Below are 12,204 nucleotides of genomic sequence, written 5' to 3' on the forward strand. Positions count from 1 at the left end.
GTGCAAAAACCTGGATCGGGACATCCCTAGAAATGACCAAAATTCAATGTTCAAATTAAAGTCACAACCTGACATTGAATAAACGTCATCAAAAAAGCATGTTGTTTCAACAATGTATCTGTGTTGTAGAATATTGCTTGAAATATGACCAAAATTCAATGGTCAAATCTTCATTGAACAAACATCAAAAAGCATGTTGTTTCAACGTTGCATTTGTGTTGTAGAATATTGGTTGAGAAATTTCAAAGTCAAATCAACGTCAGAACTAGGGCTGCAGCTAACGATTATTTTTCTATCGATTAATCTATAGATTATTTTTTTCGATTAATCGGTTAATCTATAGATTATTTTTTTCGATTAATCTATAGATTATTTTTCCTTTTACCGATTATTTTTTTAATTTAAAATGAAGAGGAAAAAATAAATGTAGGCCAGTTTTTTCAAAAGGCATGGCTTTTATTTACAAAAAAAAAAAGTATGGCCACTCAGTCAACATTGACAACAACATGACAAAATATTCTGTAACAATGTAAATTTAAAACTTTTAACATTTAACAAAATTAAAAGTAGCTTATTTGCTTTTTAATGCGCAAATATAAAAGTAAACATCCAGTGCAAATCTTAATATTCTGGAATAGTATAAGCATTTCAAAAGTAAAAGTATTGCTTATTTTGCTTTAAAATGTGCAAAAATAAAGATAAACATCCAATACAAAAAAGTGCAAAACGGAAATATTCTGTAACAAGTGTAAACATTTCAACAAAAGTAAAAGTATTGCTTATTTGCTAAAATGTGCAAAAATAAAGCTAAACATCCAATACAAAAAAGTGTACAGTGTAAACATTTCAACAAAAGTAAAAGTATTGCTTATTTTGCTTAATAACACAACAATGATAGTATGATTAAAGTGAAAGTTAATTGTTGGTTTGTACATAGTATATGTAACTGTTAATGTTGTAAAAGGTATTTGCACAACTAATTAACGTTAGCGTTTGTGACACGTCTTGTGCCGTGGGGTTCTTTCAGGACCGACAGACTGAACGCCAGACGGCTTTGCCAGGTTTACAATCTTTTAATTTTACACAAAGTCTTTTCTCTTCCAACTCTTTTCTCTCCTCGCTTTTCGGCTCCTCTACCTCGCTCGCTCGGATCGCGCACGATTGCGGCGTCGCTCCCGGCGCGCCCCGCCTCGCCGCTCGCTCGCCGCCGCCGCCTCTCCACAGCGTTAAAGAGGAGCGCGTCTTTGTAAACACTGAACAGGCACGCCAAACGCGCCTCTCAGAGCGAAACGGTGCTTTAGTTTATGAATTTACAACGCAGATACAAATGACACATTCATGTTTTTGTGTAATAATGACAACGTATACGCACGCGGACGATTTACTTGGTGATGGCAAGAACGCTGTCGGGGGTTTTCTTTTCAAATGTTCGTTCATAGCCGTTGGGCTGCTATGATAGGCCATTTCCGCTCGACACAGTGTGCATACAACAACGTTATTAGGCCGTTTATTGAAATACTCCGACACTTTTGACGACTTTTGGCGTGCTTTTTTCCCCTCGCTCGCATCGTCTGCTTTGCGCTCCGCCATGACAGTAGTGTGACATAAATATGCGACGCGCCGACGCACAAAAACGGCGTCGACGTATTTACGTAACCGATGACGTCGACTACGTCGACGCGTCGTTTCAGCCTTAGTCAGAACCCAACATTGAATAAATGTTGTCAGAAAGCATGTTGTTTCAACGTTGTATTTGTGTTGTAGAATATTGGTTGGGAAATGACCAAAATCCAATGGTTAATTAAACGTCACAACCTGACATTGATTATATGTTGTCAAAAAGCATGTTGTTTCAACGTAGTATTTGTGTTGTCGAATATTGGTTGGGAAATGACCAAATTTTAATGTCAAATCAACGTCACAACCCAACATTGATAAAACGTCGTCAAAAAGCTTGTTGTTTCAACGTAGTATTTGTGATGTAGAATATTGGTTGGGAAATGACCAAAATTTGATGAAATCAACGTCAGAACCCAACATTGATTAAACGTCATCAAAATGTTGTTTCAACGTTCTGTTGAAACATCATGACTTAATTAAGCAAGTTATCAACGTTGTTTTAATGTCTCGTGCCTGCTGGGAAGTAGGTCAGCGGTCGACCGTCACGTACCTATTTCACCACGGGCGCAGTTCTGGCAACTGAGCTGCCAGGTTTTTACTGTAAAATTTACTGAGTTTGTGGCAATGTCGCCTCGCGGACATGCCATCAATGATTTTGTGGTGAAAATTGTCCTCTGCATTTGACCCATGCCCTTGTTCGCCCCCTGGGAGGTGAGGGGAGCAGTGGGCAGCAGCGGTGCCGCGCCTGGGAATCATTTTTTGTGATAAATACATATGAATAAAGTTTGAACTGTGGTTGTTACAAATATAGTTTGTATGATGTTGTTAAGCACCGACTGTAGTTGTTGTTAAAAAGAGTAATAAATAAAGTTTGTACAGTGGCTGTTGTTAAAAAGAGTAATAAATAAAGTTTGTACAGTGGTTGTTGTTAAAAAGAGTAATAAATAAAGTTTGTACAGTGGTTGTTGTTAAAAAGAATAATAAATAAAGTTTGTATGGTGGTTGTTGTTAAAAAGAGTAATAAATAAAGTTTGTACAGTGGTTGTTGTTAAAAAGAGTAATGAATAAAGTTTGTACAGTGGTTGTTGTTAAAAAGAGTAATAAATAAAGTTTGTACAGTGGTTGTTGTTAAAAAGAGTAATGAATAAAGTTTGTACAGTGGTTGTTGTTAAAAAGAATAATAAATAAAGTTTGTACAGTGGTTGTTGTTAAAAAGAGTAATGAATAAAGTTTGTACTGTGGTTGTTGTTAAAAAGAGTAATAGTTTGTACAGTGGTTGTTGTTAAAAAGAGTAATAAATAAAGTTTGTACAGTGGTTGTTGTTAAAAAGAGTAATGAATAAAGTTTGTACAGTGGTTGTTGTTAAAAAGAGTAATAAATAAAGTTTGTACAGTGGTTGTTGTTAAAAAGAGTAATGAATAAAATTTGTACAGTGGTTGTTGTTAAAAAGAGTAATAAATAAAGTTTGTACAGTGGTTGTTGTTAAAAAGAGTAATAAATAAAGTTTGTACAGTGGTTGTTGTTAAAAAGAGTAATAAATAAAGTTTGTACAGTGGTTGTTGTTAAAGAGAGTAATAAATAAAGTTTGTACAGTGGTTGTTGTTAAAAAGAGTAATAAAGTTTGTACAGTGGTTGTTGTTAAAGAGAGTAATAAATAAAGTTTGTACAGTGGTTGTTGTTAAAAAGAGTAATAAAGTTTGTACAGTGGTTGTTGTTAAAAAGAATAATAAATAAAGTGTGTACAGTGGTTGTTGTTAAAGAGAGTAATAAATAAAGTTTGTACAGTGGTTGTTGTTAAAAAGAGTAATAAAGTTTGTACAGTGGTTGTTGTTAAAAAGAGTAATAAATAAAGTTTGTACAGTGGTTGTTGTTAAAAAAAAGTAATAAATAAAGTTTGTACAGTGGTTGTTGTTAAAAAGAGTAATAAATAAAGTTTGTACAGTGGTTGTTGTTAAAAAGAGTAATAAATAAAGTTTGTACAGTGGTTGTTGTTAAAAAGAGTAATAAATAAAGTTTGTACAGTGGTTGTTGTTAAAAAGAGTAATAGTTTGTACAGTGGTTGTTGTTAAAAAGAGTAATGAATAAAGTTTGTACAGTGGTTGTTGTTAAAAAGAGTAATGAATAAAGTTTGTACAGTGGTTGTTGTTAAAAAGAGTAATACATAAAGTTTGTACAGTGGTTGTTGTTAAAAAGAGTAATAAATAAAGTTTGTACAGTGGTTGTTGTTAAAAAGAGTAATAAATAAAGTTTGTACAGTGGTTGTTGTTAAAAAAAAGTAATAAATAAAGTTTGTACAGTGGTTGTTGTTAAAAAGAGTAATAAATAAAGTTTGTACAGTGGTTGTTGTTAAAAAGAATAATAAATAAAGTTTGTACAGTGGTTGTTGTTAAAAAGAGTAATGAATAAAGTTTGCACGGTGGTTGTTGTTAAAAAGAGTAAGAAATAAAGTTTGTACAGTGGTTGTTGTTAAAAAGAGTAATAAATAAAGTTTGTACAGTGGTTGTTGTTAAAAAGAGTAATAAATAAAGTTTGTACAGTGGTTGTTGTTAAAAAGAGTAATAAAGTTTGTACAGTGGTTGTTGTTAAAAAGAGTAATAAATAAAGTTTGTACAGTGGTTGTTGTTAAAAAAGAGTAATAAATAAAGTTTGTACAGTGGTTGTTGTTAAAAAAGAGTAATAAATAAAGTTTGTACAGTGGTTGTTGTTAAAAAGAGTAATAAATAAAGTTTGTACAGTGGTTGTTGTTAAAAAAGAGTAATAAATAAAGTTTGTACAGTGGTTGTTGTTAAAAAGAGTAATAAATAAAGTTTGTACAGTGGTTTTTGTTAAAAAGAGTAATAAATAAAGTTTGTACAGTGGTTGTTGTTAAAAAAAGTAATAAATAAAGTTTGTACAGTGGTTGTTGTTAAAAAGAGTAATAAAGTGTGTACAGTGGTTGTTGTTAAAAAGAGTAATAAATAAAGTTTGTACAGTGGTTGTTGTTAAAAAGAGTAATACATAAAGTTTGTACAGTGGTTGTTGTTAAAAAAGAGTAATAAATAAAGTTTGTACAGTGGTTGTTGTTAAAAAGAGTAATGAATAAAGTTTGTACAGTGGTTGTTGTTAAAAAGAGTAATAAATAAAGTTTGTACAGTGGTTGTTGTTAAAAAGAGTAATAAAGTTTGTACAGTGGTTGTTGTTAAAAAGAGTAATAAATAAAGTTTGTACAGTGGTTGTTGTTAAAAAAGAGTAATAAATAAAGTTTGTACAGTGGTTGTTGTTAAAAAAGAGTAATAAATAAAGTTTGTACAGTGGTTGTTGTTAAAAAGAGTAATAAATAAAGTTTGTACAGTGGTTGTTGTTAAAAAGAGTAATGAATAAAGTTTGTACAGTGGTTGTTGTTAAGAATAATAAATAAAGTTTGTACGGTGGTTGTTGTTAAAAAGAGTAATAAATAAAGTTTGTACAGTGGTTGTTGTTAAAAAGAGTAATGAATAAAGTTTGTACAGTGGTTGTTAAAACGAGTAATGAATAAAGTGTGTACAGTGGTTGTTGTTAAAGAGAGTAATAAATAAAGTTTGTACGGTGGTTGTTGTTAAAAAGAGTAATAAATAAAGTCTGTACAGTGGTTGTTGTTAAAAAGAGTAATGAATAAAGTTTGTACAGTGGTTGTTGTTAAAAAGAGTAATAAATAAAGTTTGTACAGTGGTTGTTGTTAAAAAGAGTAATAAAGTTTGTACAGTGGTTGTTGTTAAAGAGAGTAATAAATAAAGTTTGTACAGTGGTTGTTGTTAAAAAGAGTAATAAAGTTTGTACAGTGGTTGTTGTTAAAAAGAATAATAAATAAAGTGTGTACAGTGGTTGTTGTTAAAGAGAGTAATAAATAAAGTTTGTACAGTGGTTGTTGTTAAAAAGAGTAATAAAGTTTGTACAGTGGTTGTTGTTAAAAAGAGTAATAAATAAAGTTTGTACAGTGGTTGTTGTTAAAAAAAAGTAATAAATAAAGTTTGTACAGTGGTTGTTGTTAAAAAGAGTAATAAATAAAGTTTGTACAGTGGTTGTTGTTAAAAAGAGTAATAAATAAAGTTTGTACAGTGGTTGTTGTTAAAAAGAGTAATAAATAAAGTTTGTACAGTGGTTGTTGTTAAAAAGAGTAATAGTTTGTACAGTGGTTGTTGTTAAAAAGAGTAATGAATAAAGTTTGTACAGTGGTTGTTGTTAAGAATAATAAATAAAGTTTGTACGGTGGTTGTTGTTAAAAAGAGTAATAAATAAAGTTTGTACAGTGGTTGTTGTTAAAAAGAGTAATGAATAAAGTTTGTACAGTGGTTGTTGTTAAAAAGAGTAATACATAAAGTTTGTACAGTGGTTGTTGTTAAAAAGAGTAATAAATAAAGTTTGTACAGTGGTTGTTGTTAAAAAGAGTAATAAATAAAGTTTGTACAGTGGTTGTTGTTAAAAAAAAGTAATAAATAAAGTTTGTACAGTGGTTGTTGTTAAAAAGAGTAATAAATAAAGTTTGTACAGTGGTTGTTGTTAAAAAGAATAATAAATAAAGTTTGTACAGTGGTTGTTGTTAAAAAGAGTAATGAATAAAGTTTGCACGGTGGTTGTTGTTAAAAAGAGTAAGAAATAAAGTTTGTACAGTGGTTGTTGTTAAAAAGAGTAATAAATAAAGTTTGTACAGTGGTTGTTGTTAAAAAGAGTAATAAATAAAGTTTGTACAGTGGTTGTTGTTAAAAAGAGTAATGAATAAAGTTTGTACAGTGGTTGTTGTTAAAAAGAGTAATAAATAAAGTTTGTACAGTGGTTGTTGTTAAAAAGAGTAATAAATAAAGTTTGTACAGTGGTTGTTGTTAAAAAGAGTAATAAATAAAGTTTGTACAGTGGTTGTTGTTAAAAACAGTAATAAATAAAGTTTGTACAGTGGTTGTTGTTAAAAAAAAGGAATAAATAAAGTTTGTACAGTGGTTGTTGTTAAAAAGAGTAATAAATAAAGTTTGTATGATCTTCGCAACAGAACACATTTATATCTCATATTGGACTAAACTTGGTTCGCCCTTGTTTTTTGTTAGGAAACGTAAGTGACGTCACGTCCGGGTGCCAAAGGTAACTTGGTTTAATGAAGTCAGGAGGACTTTTTTAGCGTGTTGGACACAAAAAAAACCGCTAACGGTTTCACTTCCGGTCTTGGGCTTTCTTACCAGAAAAAGATTTTGGAGATGAAATTCGCCGACCCTGCCGGGTTCGTCCTGCCATCTTTGCGCTCCTTTTCCATAGTATTCCACCCCGAGGCAGCGGCTTGCTTGCCTCTCTCCCTGCCAAGAGCAGCTAGACGTGATGACGGCACATGTTACGTGAGTATTCCTTTAATGCCGCGGCGGCGCTGCTTTCTTATCATTATGCTACAAGAAAATGACACCATTAGGCTCCGCCCACGCCACACCTGATTGGCGGAGAGGAGCGGCCTCCCGTTGGCTGCCTCTCAGCGGTGCTCGCACGCCATTGGCTGACAGCAACGACGCTCCACATGAACGCCTGGGAAAGTTGGAGAAAAATTAACCCCCCAAAAATGAAGAAAGGGTCACGAGTTGACATCGTAGGATAGACTTTATTTATCACACAATGATGTAAACGCAGTGAAGATTCAGCCATAACAGTCCTACAAGTAAGGCGTGTGTGTGTATATATATATATATATATATGCAGGCCCGGCCCTAACCAATCTGGCGCCCTAGGCAAGATTTTAGGTGGCGCCCCCCCCCCCCACATCGGCAGTGAAGTGTATATACTCACAAGAAACCGAATAGCTTTGTCTTTGACCTTTTTTTTTACTTAAAGAAAGCAAATTAACAATCAGAATAGTTAACAAGATAAAAAAAAATATGAATAAATAAATGAATGCAAAAAATAAAAAATGAATATATGAAATACAATATTTTTTACATACATATTGCTTAATTAACATTAATGATGTGCACTTTAACTACTAGGCTTACAACTATACCTGATATATAAAGGGGTGGAAAAGTGACTATTACCTGCAGGGCAAACATTAGCTAACCAGAAGGCAATAACAATGTAAACAAAAAACAGCTGCTTAAAAGATCTAATACAAATGTCCCTGAGGAATGTAAGGTGGGAGTACTGTAATTACCTAACGTTACATTATTATTTTCCATAACAATTTAGCCCCCTCCACAATATTAACCCGACGTTAAAACAGAACTAGCTACTTATTGATTAGCAATTGCCGAATCATGTAACATTAGCTTAATGCTAAAAAGCCAGGTTACTATCACATTCTGTAACAGACAAATAATTTCATGTAGGCTAACGTTACCTACCTGCTACCTCTGTCTTTTTCTCGTTTCTCCTCCTCTTCTTTTCTCTTTTTTCTTCCCTGGGCACCTGACAGTTTTGGCCGTTTTGACATCTTGTGTTGATTTTTTGATGTGGTGACGTCCAAAAAGAGTCATGATACGGGAAGGGAGGGGGCGCACCGTGCGGGGAGAGGGTGGGGGGGGGGGGGGGGGGGCGTAATGTTGTAACAAATAATATTTCTATTAAATAGGCTTTACTTTGCATTTTAATTAACGTGGGATTATTTTTTGTATTTAGAAATAATAATACCAACTTTTTTTTTTTTTTTTTTCTCCAACATTTGTGGCACTGGCATGGCGCCCCCTGATGGACGGCGCCCTTAGCATTTGCCTATACGGCCTATGCCACGGGCCGGCCCTGTATATGTATATATATATATATTAAAAGTTAAAGTACCAACGATTGTCACACACACTAGGTGTGGCGAAATTATTCTCTGCATTTGATCCATCACCCTTGATCACCCCCTGGGAGGTGAGGGGAGCAGTGGGCAGCAGCGGTGGCCGCGCCCGGGAATTATTTTAATATATACATATATATATATATACATATATATATATATATATATATATATATATATATATATCTTAATAAGGTTATCCAAAAAATAGTGCTCGATACCGTAGTAGAGCGCAATATATGTATGTGTGGGGAAAAAAATCACAAGACTACTTCATCTCTACAGGCCTGTTTCATGAGGGGGTTCCCTCAATCATCAGGAGATTTTAATGGGAGCATTCACATACCATGGTTTATATAGGGCACAGAGTGGGTGGGTACAGGCTGGCGTAGGGGCGTGGTGATTGGCTCATGTGTTACCTAGGAGGTGTTTCCGTCGGTGGCGGCATGCTGATACAATTTCGCTGCGCTTGTTGAGGGATGACAGGTCTGGACAATATATAATAAACAGTTTGATGAAAAGCGGATACAATTTCACCCTCGCCTATGAACCCACGCCTGGAAACCAACCAAAAAAGAACAGAAAACGAAACAACATCATCTGGTACAACCCCCCATACAGCAAAAACGTCTCAACTAACATTGGACACAAATTCCTCACTCTGATTGACAAACACTTTCCCAAAGACAACACCCTAAGAAAAGTATTCAACAAGAACAACATTAAATTGAGCTACAGCTGCATGAACAATATACGACAAATCATCTCAAACCACAACAAAACAATTGCAAATGAGCCGTCGGCCCCCGGACAGAGCGACCCCGAAACCAACAAAGGCTGCAACTGCTGCAAGAAACCTGATTGCCCTCTCAACGGGGGGTGCTTACAAACATCAGTTGTTTACCAATCTAAGGTAACACGCAAGGACATTAACACATCCGACACATATGTAGGATTAACTGAGGGAGAGTTTAAAACCAGATGGAACAATCACAAGGCTTCTTTCAGGAACCAAAACCTGCGGAATACCACAGAACTCAGCAAACACATTTGGGACCTCAAAGACAATAATGTTGAATATTCAATAACATGGCAAATTCTTGCATCCAGCACACCTTACAATAGTGGTAATAAAAGATGCAACCTATGCTTGAAAGAGAAACTGTTTATCATATACCGTCCAGACCTGTCATCCCTCAACAAGCGCAGCGAAATTGTATCAGCATGCCGCCACAGACGGAAACACCTCCTAGGTAACACATGAGCCAATCACCACGCCCCTACGCCAGCCTGTACCTACCCACTCTGTGCCCTATATAAACCATGGTATGTGAATGCTCCCATTAAAATCTCCTGATGATTGAGGGAACCCCCTCATGAAACAGGCCTGTAGAGATGAAGTAGTCTTGTGATTTTTTTTCCCACACACACATACATATATATATATATATATATATATATATAAGTATATACATATATATATATATACACACACACATATATAAATACATATATACACATATATAGATACACATATATACATACATATATATACATATACACATATATACACATACATATATATATACACACATATATATATACACATACATACATACAAACATACATACATATATACATACATATACATATATACACATATATATACATATATATTGATACATACATACATATATATACATACATATATATACACACATATATACATATATATATACATGCATATATATACACACATATATACATATATATATACATGCATATATATACACACATATATATATACATATACATATACACACATATAACACACACGTGGCGAAGTTGGTAGAGTGGCCGTGCCAGCAATCGGAGGGTTGCTGGTTACTGGGGTTCAATCCCCACCTTCTACCATCCTAGTCACGTCCGTTGTGTCCTTGGGCAAGACACTTCACCCTTGCTCCTGATGGCTGCTGGTTAGCTGCCTTGCATGGCAGCTCCCGCCATCAGTGTGTGAATGTGTGTGTGAATGGGTGAATGTGGAAATAGTGTCAAAGTGCTTTGAGTACCTTGAAGGTAGAAAAGCGCTATACAAGTACAACCCATTTATCATTTATATATACATAAATATATATAATGATAATAATAATAATGGATTAGATTTTATATCGTGCTTTTCTATTAGACACTCAAAGCGTTTCACAGAGAAGTGGGAAGCCATCATTCATTCACACCTGGTGGTGGTAAGCTACATTTGTAGCCACAGCTGCCCTGGGGTAGACTGACGGACCCCTCCGACCACCACCTATCATTCATTCATCATTCATTCATTCACCAGTGTGAGCGGCACCAGGGGGTAAAGGTGAAGTGTCCTGCCCAAGGACACAACGGCAGCGATTTGGATGTCAAGAGGCGGAGAGCGAACCTGCAACCCTCAGGTTTCTGGCACGGCCGCTCTACCCACTACACCATACCTCCTCCCCCTTATACAGATTTGTTTTTTTAACGATCTGAGGGAACAAAGTCGTGACAATGTGTGCTGTGAAGTTGAAGGCATTTCTTTGAAGACTTTCATGGCGCTTTATGACAAACATTGTCCATTCAAACATTTTAGCAGGAAGCAAAAGAAGAACAAACAAGGATGACAAAGGGATTGCAACAAGAAAAATACCTGATATATAATATTACATGTAACACAAAGATCCACAGAGACAGAAAGTAAGGACCAAGCGTACAAAAACAAGCATCTTACGAGCACGTAGAAAATAATATTACAGTCAATGGTGACGTAAAAGAACATGAGAGCAACGTGGGACATCCTAAATAAGAGGAAAACATGCAAATTGTGACTGAAGACCTCAATTGATTGTCACACACTTGATATGGAAGTAGGGCTGGGCGATATATGGAATATACGCGATATATGGCGGGTTTGTCTCTGTGCGATATATCCATCCATCCATCTTCTTCCGCTTATCCGAGGTCGGGTCGCGGGGGCAGCAGCCTAAGCAGGGAAGCCCAGACTTCCCTCTCCCCAGCCACTTCGTCCAGCTCCTCCCGGGGGATCCCGAGGCGTTCCCAGGCCAGCCGGGAGAGATAGTCTTCCCAGCGTGTCCTGGGTCTTCCCCGTGGCCTCCTACCGGTCGGACGTGCCCGAAACACCTTCCTAGGGAGGCGTTCGGGTGGCATCCTGACCAGATGCCCGAACCACCTCATCTGGCTCCTCTCCATGTGGAGGAGCAGCGGCTTTACTTTGAGTTCCCCCCGAATGACAGAGCTTCTCACCCTATCTCTAAGGGAGAGCCCCGCCACTCGGCGGAGGAAACTCATTTGGGCCGCTTGTACCCGTGATCTTGTCCTTTCGGTCATGACCCAAAGCTCATGACCATAGGTGAGGATGGGAACGTAGATCGACCGGTAAATCGAGAGCTTTGCCTTCCGGCTCAGCTCCTTCTTCACCACAACGGATCGATACAGCGTCCGCATTACTGAAGACGCCGCACCGATACGCCTGTCCATCTCACGATCCACTCTTCCCTCACTTGTGAACAAGACTCCGAGGTACTTGAACTCCTCCACTTGGGGCAAGATCTCCTCCCCAACCCGGAGATGGCACTCCACCCTTTTCCGGGATAGAACCATGGACTCGGACTTGGAGGTGCTGATTCCCATCCCAGTCGCTTCACACTCGGCTGCGAACCGATCCAGTGAGAGCTGAAGATCTTGGCCGGAGGAAGCCATCAGGACCACATCATCTGCAAATAGCAGAGACCTAATCCTGCAGCCACCAAACCAGATACCCTCAACGCCTTGACTGCGCC

General features: G+C 36.4%; 2 protein-coding genes across 2 annotated transcripts in view; one reads left to right on the forward strand and one right to left on the reverse strand.

Annotated features, from left to right (window-relative positions):
- The window catches only part of abcc4 (ATP binding cassette subfamily C member 4 (PEL blood group)), a 135,172-nt gene extending 127,122 nt beyond the window's left edge, over nt 1-8,050 (reverse strand). The window contains exons 1-3 of the mRNA XM_061973616.2: nt 7,947-8,050; nt 7,046-7,137; nt 6,804-6,930 (exon numbers count right to left, since the gene is read on the reverse strand). Coding sequence (XP_061829600.2) covers nt 6,804-6,930; nt 7,046-7,137; nt 7,947-8,035 — 308 coding nt within the window. The 5' untranslated portion in view covers nt 8,036-8,050. The remainder of the gene's footprint in view (nt 1-6,803; nt 6,931-7,045; nt 7,138-7,946) is intronic.
- The window catches only part of cldn10a (claudin 10a), a 63,837-nt gene continuing 58,367 nt past the window's right edge, over nt 6,735-12,204 (forward strand). The window contains exon 1 of the mRNA XM_061973651.2: nt 6,735-6,956. The gene's annotated coding sequence lies outside the window, so the exon portion shown is untranslated. The remainder of the gene's footprint in view (nt 6,957-12,204) is intronic.

This window comes from Nerophis lumbriciformis, linkage group LG01 (assembly GCF_033978685.3).
Source record: "Nerophis lumbriciformis linkage group LG01, RoL_Nlum_v2.1, whole genome shotgun sequence".
Classification (NCBI taxonomy): Eukaryota; Metazoa; Chordata; class Actinopteri; order Syngnathiformes; family Syngnathidae; genus Nerophis; species Nerophis lumbriciformis.